The sequence below is a fragment of the Ctenopharyngodon idella genome, chromosome 22 (genome assembly GCF_019924925.1).
Source record: "Ctenopharyngodon idella isolate HZGC_01 chromosome 22, HZGC01, whole genome shotgun sequence".
NCBI classification, from domain to species: Eukaryota; Metazoa; Chordata; class Actinopteri; order Cypriniformes; family Xenocyprididae; genus Ctenopharyngodon; species Ctenopharyngodon idella.
In genome coordinates this window covers 11,132,390-11,145,047 of record NC_067241.1, presented here as the reverse complement: position 1 = coordinate 11,145,047, position 12,658 = coordinate 11,132,390, and the positions used below count along the sequence as shown (strand labels likewise).

The window sequence follows — 12,658 nt, the reverse complement described above, 5'->3', positions numbered from 1 at the left end:
GACAGGTATTTTAGGCTGCTGTCACTTTAAGATCAAATGCTTGGATCTAATATACTGACACATATGTGGTTTTCACCAAGCTGTTTACGTTCATTTAAGCCATAACCGACTGTATTTTACCCCACATGATGGGCATTTTGACAACTGTGTCTGTATTTGACAATTCAGGCGCAAAGAGAACTGAATTCGGGATTGCGAGATCATGTCATTCAGCGTGATACCACATTGAGTTCTTTCTTTTACAACTTACTGCACATAATAACATGATAAACTCTTTTTGACGATCATCGTTAAATGTACAGTACACACACGCTTCTTTGACATCTTCACGTCTAACTTGATCTTCTCCGCACTCTCTAATATCCTGTATTCACAAATTGCAAGTTAATTGATAACGAATTGTGATTGGATGGTAATTTTGTTCTCCAAAATATAATATGATAAGATTGGCTACCTTTGATTAGGCTATTCTCACGTGACAGAAGACTACTACTCACTTTTATGATCACCTAGCAAAGACAATTTGGAAAGAAGAAACACGGGACAAACAATGATTTTTTTCATAATAAGTTGGGACACTAAAAATAGAGCTGAAATACTGGACTGTCCAAGGAAAAACGGGATGCCAGTTGCTCAGAGGGGTGGAAACGCAGGTTTCAAGGGCCGTTTACACATTTAAGGGCCGTTGACACTTTTGGGTGAATAAGCCATGAAGTATTTCCGTGGTGGGGAAGAAACGCAAGCCATTGAAATCTAATCATTTATGTGAGGAGATTAAGAAGATGAGGCACTCGGGAGGAGGAAAAATGCCGGCTGTCACTTGTTCCACGACAGCATCAAACTTGCACGGTCCCCAAAACTGAATCATGAACAATTTTTAAAAGCCGTTTTTAATACCAATGTACTCGGCAAATGTGTTTATTTTAACCGTGCGGTGGCGCCAGATACTCTTTAATCGGTAATGACAAACGGAGACATAATTCATTTATAACATTAACAAGATGACAAGACGACTGAATGTATTTTTAGTAAAATGCCTGTATATAAGATTAGTATTGGCAAAGTTCAGAGGCTGTCATATATGTGAATCAACTTACTTTGTTGTGTATTTTCAATATGAAAAATAACTTTTATATTGATGGATTAATTGCATTTTGAAAAAAAAAACGTGTCATGGATTTATTGCATTTTGGGAAAAAAATAATCCGTTTTTAAAATAAACCTTTTAAAATCAAAATGTAGATTTGAATTTTTAATGTTTTTATAACCAAAAGATGCTATGTGAAAGTTTGAAACAGAAAATAGTGGTTTTCATCTCGCCAATTTCTTGGTAAAGAAAACAGCTTTTTACTCAAATTAATCAAAATGGAGTTATAGCATTTTGGAACCAAACTCTTCATATTTTCTTGTAATTTTGGTGTAAAATATGCTATTTCTTGACAGGTTTTGTAAGATTCACCCCTTTGCAGCCCATTTTCTGACCCTGTTGACCTCATTGGGTTCGACAGACCACTGGTTTGAGAGCTGCGCGTCATTACGGAGCAAATCTATTCCCAGCCCAAACGAGAAATAACCAAGCTAAGGTCATAAATATTTTGCAGAGGTTGTAAATAATGTCAGCGCATATGATCCAGATAAAATATTGATGCACAGATTGAATGGCATTGCGATAACAAACCGTTCAGGTTGTCCACTAATGAAGGCGGTCGGCCAATCAGTGAGAATCAGGTCTAAAGAACGTGACAGCTAATCAATGCCTACCGCTTCCTTCACCCATTTGGCAAGCAGCAAATTTCTTTCATCATTCTCCCTCTGCCATTCAGCAATCTCCCCCTTTGCGGTGAAAAAGACTGTTTGTTAGCTGGCTAGCCACGCCACGCTTTTTCATCCTCCTGACAGGGTTGTGACCAGGAGGGTCGACAGTCCTAAGATAATGGCCAATTAGACCCAGTGCATCTCTACGAGACCAGGTAGAGTGTGGCATTGGGAACCTTTACGGCATATGGAAGCTGCATTTCAAACTGGGCGGAAGACGGAATCCCATAACAGCGCAGCCCACTAACACCGACCTGTTACCAAGACATGCTAACAACCATAATGGTGTCACCATGGCGACAAGAGAACGGAAAGATGTTAATGTGGAGGCTTGATAGTAGGACCTGCAGGTTTCACTTCAACAGCAATTTAAATCATATATGAAATTCCCATTCTCTGATGTGGACGTTTATCACAGGAAGTGTCATTTACATAAAACACCATTCTTAAATGTTTAAGTAGGAACAGATAGGGTGTAAAAGCTTTTATGTGTTACAAAAGTATTTATTTATTAAGGTCGACTAGTGTTATTACATTAGTAGATGACTAGGCAAGTCAATGTATACTTTATGTAAATGACTAAATGTAATTGACATTTGATTCATTTCAGAAACCTATTTACTTTAAATTTTCCAATAAAAAAATCAAAACAAAAAAAATAAAGTACAATTATTTTATCGTTTATTTTCTATTTTAATTATATATATATATATAGCCCATTTAACATGTTAATTTAGTATAATTATAAAAAAAAATGTAAAGCAATTAACCTATGTCTGACCCGTATGTAAATTCTTTAATAACGTAATTAATTTAATTAAACAATTTAATTGATTGACAGCATTGTTACTGTATAAAAGAGTACCATGTAGCTGCAGTAAGATGCAGTTTGTGAACCAATCTTTGCAGGCCCTAAATGATATATGACTTACTAATAATTAATCTCACCTTCTTTGCACTCGAGAGCGACTCTAGACTCCAGGTTGTCCATCTGTAGCTGGAGTCGTTTGAGGGTGCGGTCAGCGTCGCGGGACTTGCGCTTGTAGGCGATGAGCACAGCGATGATGACCAGCAGCAGGAGTCCTCCACCTCCTCCAATCCCGATGATAGCAGGCAGGGTGAGAAGGCTGTCGGAGTAGATCTGCAGCGTGCCGGGGGAATATTCAAAGCCTCCTGCCCGGATCTGTAACAGAGGCACGGAAGACCTGACTCACTGAGGCGCAGGAAGCAAATCTTGTGTAGTGGCCTGCGATCTGCAATTAGCTGCGATTAGCATTCATAATGTTGTTGAGGCAATTCATTTGTGAGAATCAACTTTTTGCATCAAGAATGCAACAGAAGCTTCAGTACACACAAGTCCCAAATTAAAACTTCATGAGCCAATCGCATTTATGAGACAAGTTCGGAGATTGAAAACCCATTTAGCTCAAAATGTCCTATTATTACTGGATCATTTCAAGCTTGTATTTCAAAAATAGAAAAATTAATCAGGAACCATGTGATTGTTTACACAGCTCTGTCTTGGCAAAAAAACAATGCACATAATGTCAAAGGTGTTTTTTAAACTGTAAAAGTGTTTTTACACCAGGATAGTTAAACTAGATAAGTAAACTAGATATGTATAACATATATATATATATATATATATATATATATATATATATATATATATATATATATATATATAAAATATCTTGTTTATGAATTTAACTATTACTGCAAATTTTCTTTGTAAAGAAAACACAGTATTTGTCGAGAAAATGTCATTTAAATATTACTACATAATACATTGTTTATATATTATTTACGCAAAAAAATATGAATTTAAGTTTATAATTTTATATTTACATTATTTAGATTTTACATAAATAAAAAATGTATATTATATTGAATATATATATATATATATATATATACATATACATACACACAGTTGCAAGAAAAAATAGACCACTTGCAGAATTTGTGAAAATGTGAAAAATTTTAACAAAATAAGAGAGATCATACAAAATGCATGTTAATTTTTCATTTAGTACTGTCCTGAGTAAGATATTTTACATAAAAGATGTTTACATATAATACATGAGACAAATTTTTTTTTTTGAATTTATTAAAATTACCCCATTCAAAAGTTTGTGAACCATTGATTCTTAATACTGTGTGTGGTTACCTGGATGATCTACGACTGTTTTTTTGTTTTGTGATGGTTGTTCATGAGTCCCTTATTTGTTCTGAGCAGTTAAACTGAGCTCTGTTCTTCAGAAAACATCTCCAGGTCCTGCAGATTCGTCAGTTTTCAAGGATTTTTTTGCATATTTGAACCCTTTACAGCAGTGACTGATCTTTTCACACTGAGGACAATTGAGCACAAACACAACTAATAAAAAAGGTTCAAACATTCACTGATGCTCCAGAATTAAACATGATGCATTAAGAGCCGGGGGGTGAAAACTTTTTGAATTTGAAGATCAAGGTAAATTGTACTTAATTTGTCTTCTGGGAAACATGTAAGTATCTTCTGTTGCTTCCAAAGGGCAGTACTAAATGAAAAAAAAATTATATTTAAACGAAATAAGAAAAATTTGTACATCTTCATCCTGTTCAAATGTTTTTGGAGTTATATCATATCATATCTGTAGCGCAAACAAATTATTAAATTCATTACGTTGGGTTAGGGGTGTTTAAATACAGTAAAACGCAAACATTACATATATAAATATGTGGAATTGAACTACAAGAGAACTCAACAGCAGACATTACGTGACCGTATGTACCGCACCGCAGGCATTGTGTGCTGTCTGCAAAACTGCAGGGACCCCTGGGAAGGTATGGGGTCAGAGATCCCAGCCATGCAAAATTTCCTAAAGAGACTCTCTAACAGGGGTCACAGCAGTCAATGCACAGCTGTGTGACCAGCACACTCACATGATCACTCATATATATACACACACACACACACACACACACACACACACACGACTAATTCTTACATAGAGGCCAAAAGATACAGAAATCACACACACTGAGAGCTGCCAGACGTGATCCAATGCACCAAGGGCGGCCCATAAGTAGGTCACTGTACATAGGACAAGAGCACAGCTGTGTCTGCCTTTCCCTGGCCTCGCCTCACGTCGCCTCTCAGTGCCACACAAGGATCGCAACACAAAGAGACACATCTATTTTTGAACCAGCATTTTTCAAAGAGCGTTTGTACAAACATATATTTCATACAATTTCTCTGAATCCAATGTGACATTTGCGGCAAAAATAATACGAATGCAGAAAGCAGGCGTAAATATTTTTCTTCTTGGAGCATTTCGCTTTCAGAGCCATCACAACGAATGACATGCTGCGAGAAGATAAAGAGCGTCCTTTCAAGACGTTTTCCTTCAGTGGGGCATTCGGTTGGTGTTAAGTTCATTTCTGACTGCCAGTTGTCATTTCAAATCTTCTGACATTTGGTCAGTGTGAACTTGAGGATCTGAGTACATACCGTCACTTTGTGCTGGCCGGTGAGGTTGGGCCATTCGCACAGCAACTGGGTCTCCGAAAGCGTCAGAACGCATGGCGTCTCTCCGATAAACACGGTGTAGTTAAGTCTGGAGTTACCGGGAGCGGCAGGAATCAAATTACGACCCTGTAATGATGAATAGAAAAAGACATAATCAGATATGAAAAGAAACAATAAAATACAACTAACATTAATTGCTTTTACATGGAAGAACCATGGATTCTCATCAGGGCTTTGTCATGTATCACTTTGACTTTCACCGTAAAAGCATCCATTGCAGCAATAACTATGATTTCCATCAAAAAATATTACTGCAAATTTTATTTGTAAAGAAAACATAATATTTGTAAGGAAAAAGTAATTTAAAAATTACTATATATTATATTTTTATATATTATATACGCAAAAAATAAGTTTAAGTTTATAATTTTATATTTACATTTATTATTATTATTATAACTATTACAAGTAAACATTTTATATTGTATTTAAGCAAAATAAACAAAATATTGAGTATATATATATATATATATATATATATATATAAAATTAATATTTTGTAATGTATATAAAATAAAACACAAAAATAATACATTTACAATAAAAAAATATTAAAATAATAATTATTATTATTATTTTTTTGCCAACATCGAAAATATGAAACATGTCTATAGAAAGTACACTGACATTAAGCAGAAAATATCCTTTAAGCACCAGAATGGGTTTTTAAGATAATAGTAATGGTCTCTTTTTGTCTGAAATAAATTTAGCATCACACAACCTTGGACATGTAAAGGTCATGTAGATATTGATTTAAAAAAAGCACAGAAAGCCCCAGAGGCTTGAACAGATATGAACATATCCTGTGACTGATCTCCTCAATGGAGATAAACAGTAAGGAAAATAAAGGACGGAACACTCTGTGGCCACGTGGACAGACGGGACAGGAAAGAGAAATGTTGATGAACAACAGCAAAGCACCAACATCCCCCCCATCCCCAGAGTTCAGTGAGGCCACGGCACGACGCTCTTTAATGCAAATTCCGCTCCCTTTCCCCCTCTCATCTCATCCGCGCCGCCAACCCCAGATCAAATTAGATGAGAAATTAATTGCGTGGAGAATGTGATGCATCTCCAGAATATCCCTGATTATTTCACCAAATTGCATTTTCGTATTTTCCTTCGCTTTGCTAATGCACCGGGTTGTTTTCTCTCCCCCCAATAAGCCAGGCGGGGGATCGGGCATTAAGTAAAAAGGTTTCGTTAATAAATTTCCATTTAACAAAGAAATATCACCCGACATGCTTCAACTCTCACCTCAGTTGGTTTAAAGAAAAGAGAAGCTTTCATTACAGGAGAAACCAGCCGGTGTCTGTGATCAGCATTTTCAAGTATAAACGAAGGGATGAAGAAAGTTGTACGTATGGACCAGACAGATTAATAAAACAATATGAGAGAATCAGATATCAGTTTTTTTGGGGTTATTAGCTATTTTGCATTTTCATTTATTGGTACAGTAGACAGGACAGGAAAATGTGTACAGAAGAAGTGGCAACATGATCAGCAAATGACGCAAACTCAAATTGGCCACATAAACCTCACATCAATACCCACAAATCCATCAACCAGCAAGTGTCTTATACCTTCAGGATGAGGGGAGATGTCGGTTTGAGCTCCAGAATGCCTGTGGGACTGAGGGGTTCAAAGACGGGGTCCGGGTAGTAGCTGAAGCTCTCGTTGACGACCACAAGAGCATGGACGTTATCCATGTAGAAGCCGATCTCATCCGGTCCGCTGCCAGTCTCTGCAAAGCCTCTCTCTGAATCAGCCACCGACGGGGCCAGACAGACCATAACTGAGTTGTTGAAAACTGTGCAGTTCTGAGCAGAATAGGAAAACAGAGAGACAAAACTTTACAAAAAACTTTTTTATTATTAGGGCTGACCAATTTTTTTTTGAAAACATATATGTATATACATGTAAATAATTTCATTAAATTATTTAAAGCAGCAGTCCGTAAGATTTGCCTCTTTGTCGCCATCTCTGTTTGAAACCTGCAACTGCAGTTATTTGTAGAATTATCATCTTTACGTGGGTTGTGCATTGGCACGGCTCCTCAGTGCGGATAAATCTAATGTTTGCTGTCAGTCACCACATCGGTGTGCATACTGTACTTCGGAATTACAGATTCTATGTCTTGGAAGTACGACCAAAATAAGAATTTTCGCTGATTAAATCTAACGATCGCTTAGCTCATATCACATCAAACCATGTTCTCAAATTGTTTATGTTAGCAACATCAGCATTGCATGACTACGTGTATTAAGTGTGTATTAGCATTACTTGTATATTTCAATTTCTGTACAGTTTAATCTCTAACGTTAATTTGTCATCCCATTCAATCCGCCATGAAAATAAGTTTAATTATTCCAGCTTCTGTGAGAAAAGGCTATAAATGATCCATCACCTGCAGCATCCTAACATGCAATATAGCCTACTAGCTGGGACTCCATTATGTAAACAGACGTGACGTAATGACGCAAAGACAAACGGCGGCATGCTCGAATTTCTGACGGAAACCTACCAGTACCATCTTAATTAGAAAACATTATTACAAGCTTATATCGTTGTGAATCGGGCTAAGGTAAGGAGAGGTTTTGAACACTGGCTGGTTATGTACTTGCTCAAAAATTGATTTTGGATCATTTTTAACCCCAAAAAGTTATGAACTGCAGCTTTAATTCATTGACCCTACTTATTAAATGGGTAAAAATGATGATTACAGCAGAAGCCATGTCAGATAGTTATAATGTTACATAATACATTTTGTTAATGTGATGTTGAGAAACACAGAGGTCAATTTAAACTCTGGGACAGTGAGAATTGTTCAGAAAATGAAACAGAGTGACAGAGAGATGTTTCTGTGACCTTTCCCAAGATACAAATGGTGTTTAGGATTGTGTGCCTCTTTTACAGAGTCCTTTAAGCAAGAACAGCAGCAGGGGAACATGTGGGAGCTTTTGTGAGATGAACATTTAGATGGTTTCCTTTGAGCGAAAGAAGGAGCTGACTGAAAAATGCAGGAATACAAGCGACAAAAGTATGGCTAGTGGTGTGGAAGGAAGAAATGTGAGGAAAGGACAAGGGAAAAAAAAGGATACTTACATGGAAAGACTCGGCAGAGCCGTACTTGGCGCGGATCTTGGGTTCTTTAATGGTGGCTAGGTTGGTGCCGCTGATCGTCAGCAAAGTCCCACCGCTGGGAAGAGAAACAGGAAGTCATCATCGAAACATGATGGGTACAGATCTCACACAATAACCCAATCATACAGTCTAGCTCAACACTTGGCCTTGAAATCTGAAGAAATATCAGTCTATCAAGCTTTTTCATCCCAAAGGGACGTAAAACAGAGCAGAGGTAATATATCCCATAATCACTTTTGGCGATGAGACACAAAAAGGATTTTCCTGAAGAGCCGGGAGTTTAAAGACATTCTACCTCTGCATATGCGGCACCGTTTCATAAGTCATAACAGAGGCTGAGATTAGGTGATAGTTATTCAGATCCCATACAACCAAAACTACAGTTTTACAGCTTTCATTCAGTGGCTGTTAGCTTCAAGTCTAACTATATGCTAGCATACTTTTGTACTCATTTAAAGTCTTTCATTTCTGTAAAAAAGATCAAATATACTAATGAAAAGATTTTATTTAGGTGAAAATCAACATCTGTCCCTCCCACAAATATACATCCCGTTTTACTAGCAATAGCAAGTAGCAAATTGACAATGCTCGCTTAATTTCTTTTCTCAACCATCAATTTGACACAAACAAATACATTCATTGTGAAAGTGGTATTTTAAATGTGTTTTTTTCAGTCTGTGATATAAACTAGATGCTACTGGCTATTTAGAAAAAAGAGAGTTTCAAAAGGAAAATGTATCAACCCTGCAGCTCAGTTTGTCTTACCAGGTGTTTGGAGACCTGTGTGTCGACTGCACACTATATGTGTGGAGTTCTTTCAGTTTCTCTCCTTAGTCCATAGTCTGTCTGTCTCAGTGAAAATCCCTCTTAACTCAGGTACAAGCTTCAGAGAACAAGAAAAAGGACACACTGCCTACAAATAGATCCTCTACCTACCACTATCTGAAAGGATATCTCATTCCAGTCACAACGCTTGCAAGTATGCAACTGTACACTTGATGTATTGCAAGCATGCAGTCCTGTTCTTGTATTACCGTGGCACAGCTAGCCTCAATACTCCAGAGGACAATAGTGTTACCTTCAAATGACACCAAACCAGATGTGCTAGCTCAAAACATGTCAACGGTTAAACTAATTTGAACTAACTTACTCAGCAAAGATTCTCTTCAGTAGTTGACAGTAATAGGTTAGAGACAAACAGCAACTGCTTGAGCCTGTCTGTACTGGAAGAGAAGCTGCACATGATCTAAGAATTGTTCATTACACGGACCAATAAGATATACACTTGATGACTTCAGCAAAAGTAAAGACCATCCATCCATCCATCCATCCATCATAATTTTATATATATTTCTGTCAAAATCAAAGTGTTTAGAGTTTATCTGTCAGAAATAGACACAGGGATGAAATCAAGCTACCGTAGCTAGTTTTGTGAGTTTGGGGCCTTATTGTTTTTAAGGTGATAATACACAGGGCAACTTTTGAGCAATATTGCTGGGCAATGTTGCAGTCAACAGGCAACCAGGTGAGATACAAGGTCTACAACCGATCTAAAGTATCCAGATAGAAATCTGTTGCCCATTCTCAATGGGAAAATGCCCAAAAGTGCCTTTAGACAGTGCTGGGAGATACAGCGAGATCTCGCTTGAATTAGTATGAATGTAGTACATAATTTAAAAGCGGGAATGATGGCTACATTCGTATAGTGTTTGCGTGTGTCTCGACAGTAGGTACTAAACGAGCCACAATATGCTCAATGGATGACGCAGAGCAAACTCTGACCAATAAGGGGACAGTTGTACACGCATGTGACTTGCATGAACACATTTTGGTACTTGCCTTGTGAAAGCAAACCGAATCAAGAAGAAAATGCAGCACTGTAACAAATTAATTCCCTGTTTCAGAACAATGCAATCGATCTACAGGTGTGAAAACGTCCTTAGATCCTGTTTTTTGGCTGATCAAAGCACCAGGGCCAGAGGGCCAGATTTACTAACAGCTTGCGCCAGCACAGACGCTCTTTTGGTGTTAAAAAATGATTGCCAGGATTTACTAAAGACACAAAGTGAAAAATTAGCGCTGAAAAGGCGTGGACAGAGTTATTTTTGCGTCTGACCTTATTGCATATGCATTTGTAGGAGTTTCCCTTCCCTTTTATGGGAGGAGAGTATTTAAATGAATCATGCAAGGTGATTTACTAAGGTTTGCGCTAGTCAATTTACTGATATTTTTGCCATTATTTACCACCCAAAAAAAGCATGTCTTAAACCAGACGCTAAATTGCACTGCTCAGATTGCGTTGGTCATTATGGGAATGATCCGGCTGCGCCTGTGTTCATTAATTTGCGCGTCATCAGTAGAACTTTCCACTCCCATTGGCGCTTTTTTTTGGAATTGCGCTCTCACGCTAATTTGCCCTGTTTAGTAAATCTGGTCCTAAATTGTTTAAAAAAAAAAAAAATTGCCAAGGGTTCACTATACCAACATCTTCCGAAAAAACACTTGTGTTCACAAGCTTGTTGACAGAGGCGGTCTGTGAGTTTGAGTCTCACACCGTACCGCTGCTGATGTCTCTGCCTGTTTGCCTCTGTGACACCTGCTGTGCCGTGGCCCTGAAGGGCATTTTCAGCTCAAATCAATACAGCCTCTCTCAGCGCACACTAACAGGCTCTGGGGCCACAACTTTTGGGTTCCAGTTATGTCTGTTCAAGCTAGAGGCGACTTCTGCACAGGCGCAGTCATTTCTGGTTCTGGTTTGATCCCTGAGTGTGTGCGTTTGTTTTTCAGAGGCAGATGGAGGTACCATGGTACACACTCCTGCGGGATAATGGCCCTGTTCAAAGCAGGGCTCGACGGAGAGAGAACACGGTTGACTGTAGTGGCCTGGGTCAGCATCAAAACACACAATCACACAAACAAATATGTATGTGTGTTGTGTCATAACCGTGACTATAGAAAAAGGCCAGGAATTGTATGTATTCTTATATATACATTTGTTTAATCAAAGGTGTGGCTATCTGAGCCTAAGAATATTATAACCTGAACTAGATATCAGAAATCATTCAAATATTGTTTTAAAAGCAAAAAATAAAATAAAAAAAATAACAATTGTTATACACAGATACATGCTAAGTGCATAAAGTCAACAGCTTTGCCATACAGCTTTACATTTTTCACCTTTGTGCTCTCAGAGAGCGTACCGCTGACACCACACAAAGGTAAATAAGAAAGTAAGTGATAGAAAGCGGGAGAGAGGGGGAGTGTTGAGAGCTTCTTTTCATCTACAGGCTTTTAAAGAGCTCACTCTATAACCCGCAGAAGAAGCGAAGTTGCAGGTGATAAGTGCTCCATCCTGCCTGCCCCATCTGACACCGCTGATGGTGTTTCTATAGACTTGTTGTTTTTATTTCACCCCCGACACCGACAGGCCAGACATGCTTTAGTGCAAATCGCTACTCCTCCCTGGAAAGCTGCAAAAAACATCACCTGACAGCAGCTCTGCTCACAGGTGCAGAAGTCTGATGGCGTGAAGGGAGCGACGCCTAAAAGAATCTCATTTTTCAACCTCTTAATGAGTTCTGCTCATGTGTCAAGAGAAAGTGTAACACAAATAGCTTCTTATTGATTTTTATTACTTCTTTGTTGTTCCAACTTCCTTCAGCGAGGTAGAAGGAATTGCCACGTTTTTAATGTTGCCATTTTTATTAAGAAGGGAAGTAGAGAGATGACAGAAAAGGATGACAAAGGAACTGAGACACATAGCGGGCTGGATTCGAACCCGTGACTACCACATGAACACCACAACACTGTGTTTTGGAGCACATATGCTAACCACAGGACCTGACGCCGGAAAAAAAAGAACAACTACATTTTAGTGTTTAGTGAAAATGAGTGTAAGTGAAATGTGTAACTTTTTAAAAAAAAAATTGTTAAAATACCTTCTGTTGGGGCTTTAACTTTTCTTGTGCAAGTCTGTTTTTTAGTGCCAAAATGACACACTTTAGCTTTAACTATTTATTTTCTTTGAATTATTATTTGTCATTTTTACAGAAAAACTAAACGGTTCTACTGAATCAACTACATATAGGTGGAGCCTTGACACTAGCATGGAATTTTCTCACTCAAACA

The 12,658-nt window shown here is 37.9% G+C and overlaps 1 protein-coding gene across 3 annotated transcripts in view; it reads right to left on the bottom strand.

Annotated features, from left to right (window-relative positions):
* plxna1a (plexin A1a) overlaps positions 1 to 12,658 on the bottom strand; it is a 230,202-nt gene that overhangs the window by 30,867 nt on the left and 186,677 nt on the right. For 2 of the 3 annotated variants that reach the window (XM_051879527.1, XM_051879528.1), the window contains exons 17-20: positions 8,492 to 8,585; positions 6,970 to 7,206; positions 5,309 to 5,452; positions 2,764 to 2,998 (exon numbers count right to left, since the gene is read on the bottom strand). In XM_051879527.1, coding sequence (XP_051735487.1) covers positions 2,764 to 2,998; positions 5,309 to 5,452; positions 6,970 to 7,206; positions 8,492 to 8,585 — 710 coding nt within the window. Of the gene's footprint in view, positions 1 to 2,763; positions 2,999 to 3,985; positions 4,356 to 5,308; positions 5,453 to 6,969; positions 7,207 to 8,491; positions 8,586 to 12,658 lie in introns of those variants that run through there. The other variant, XR_007927413.1, reaches the window with a different exon arrangement.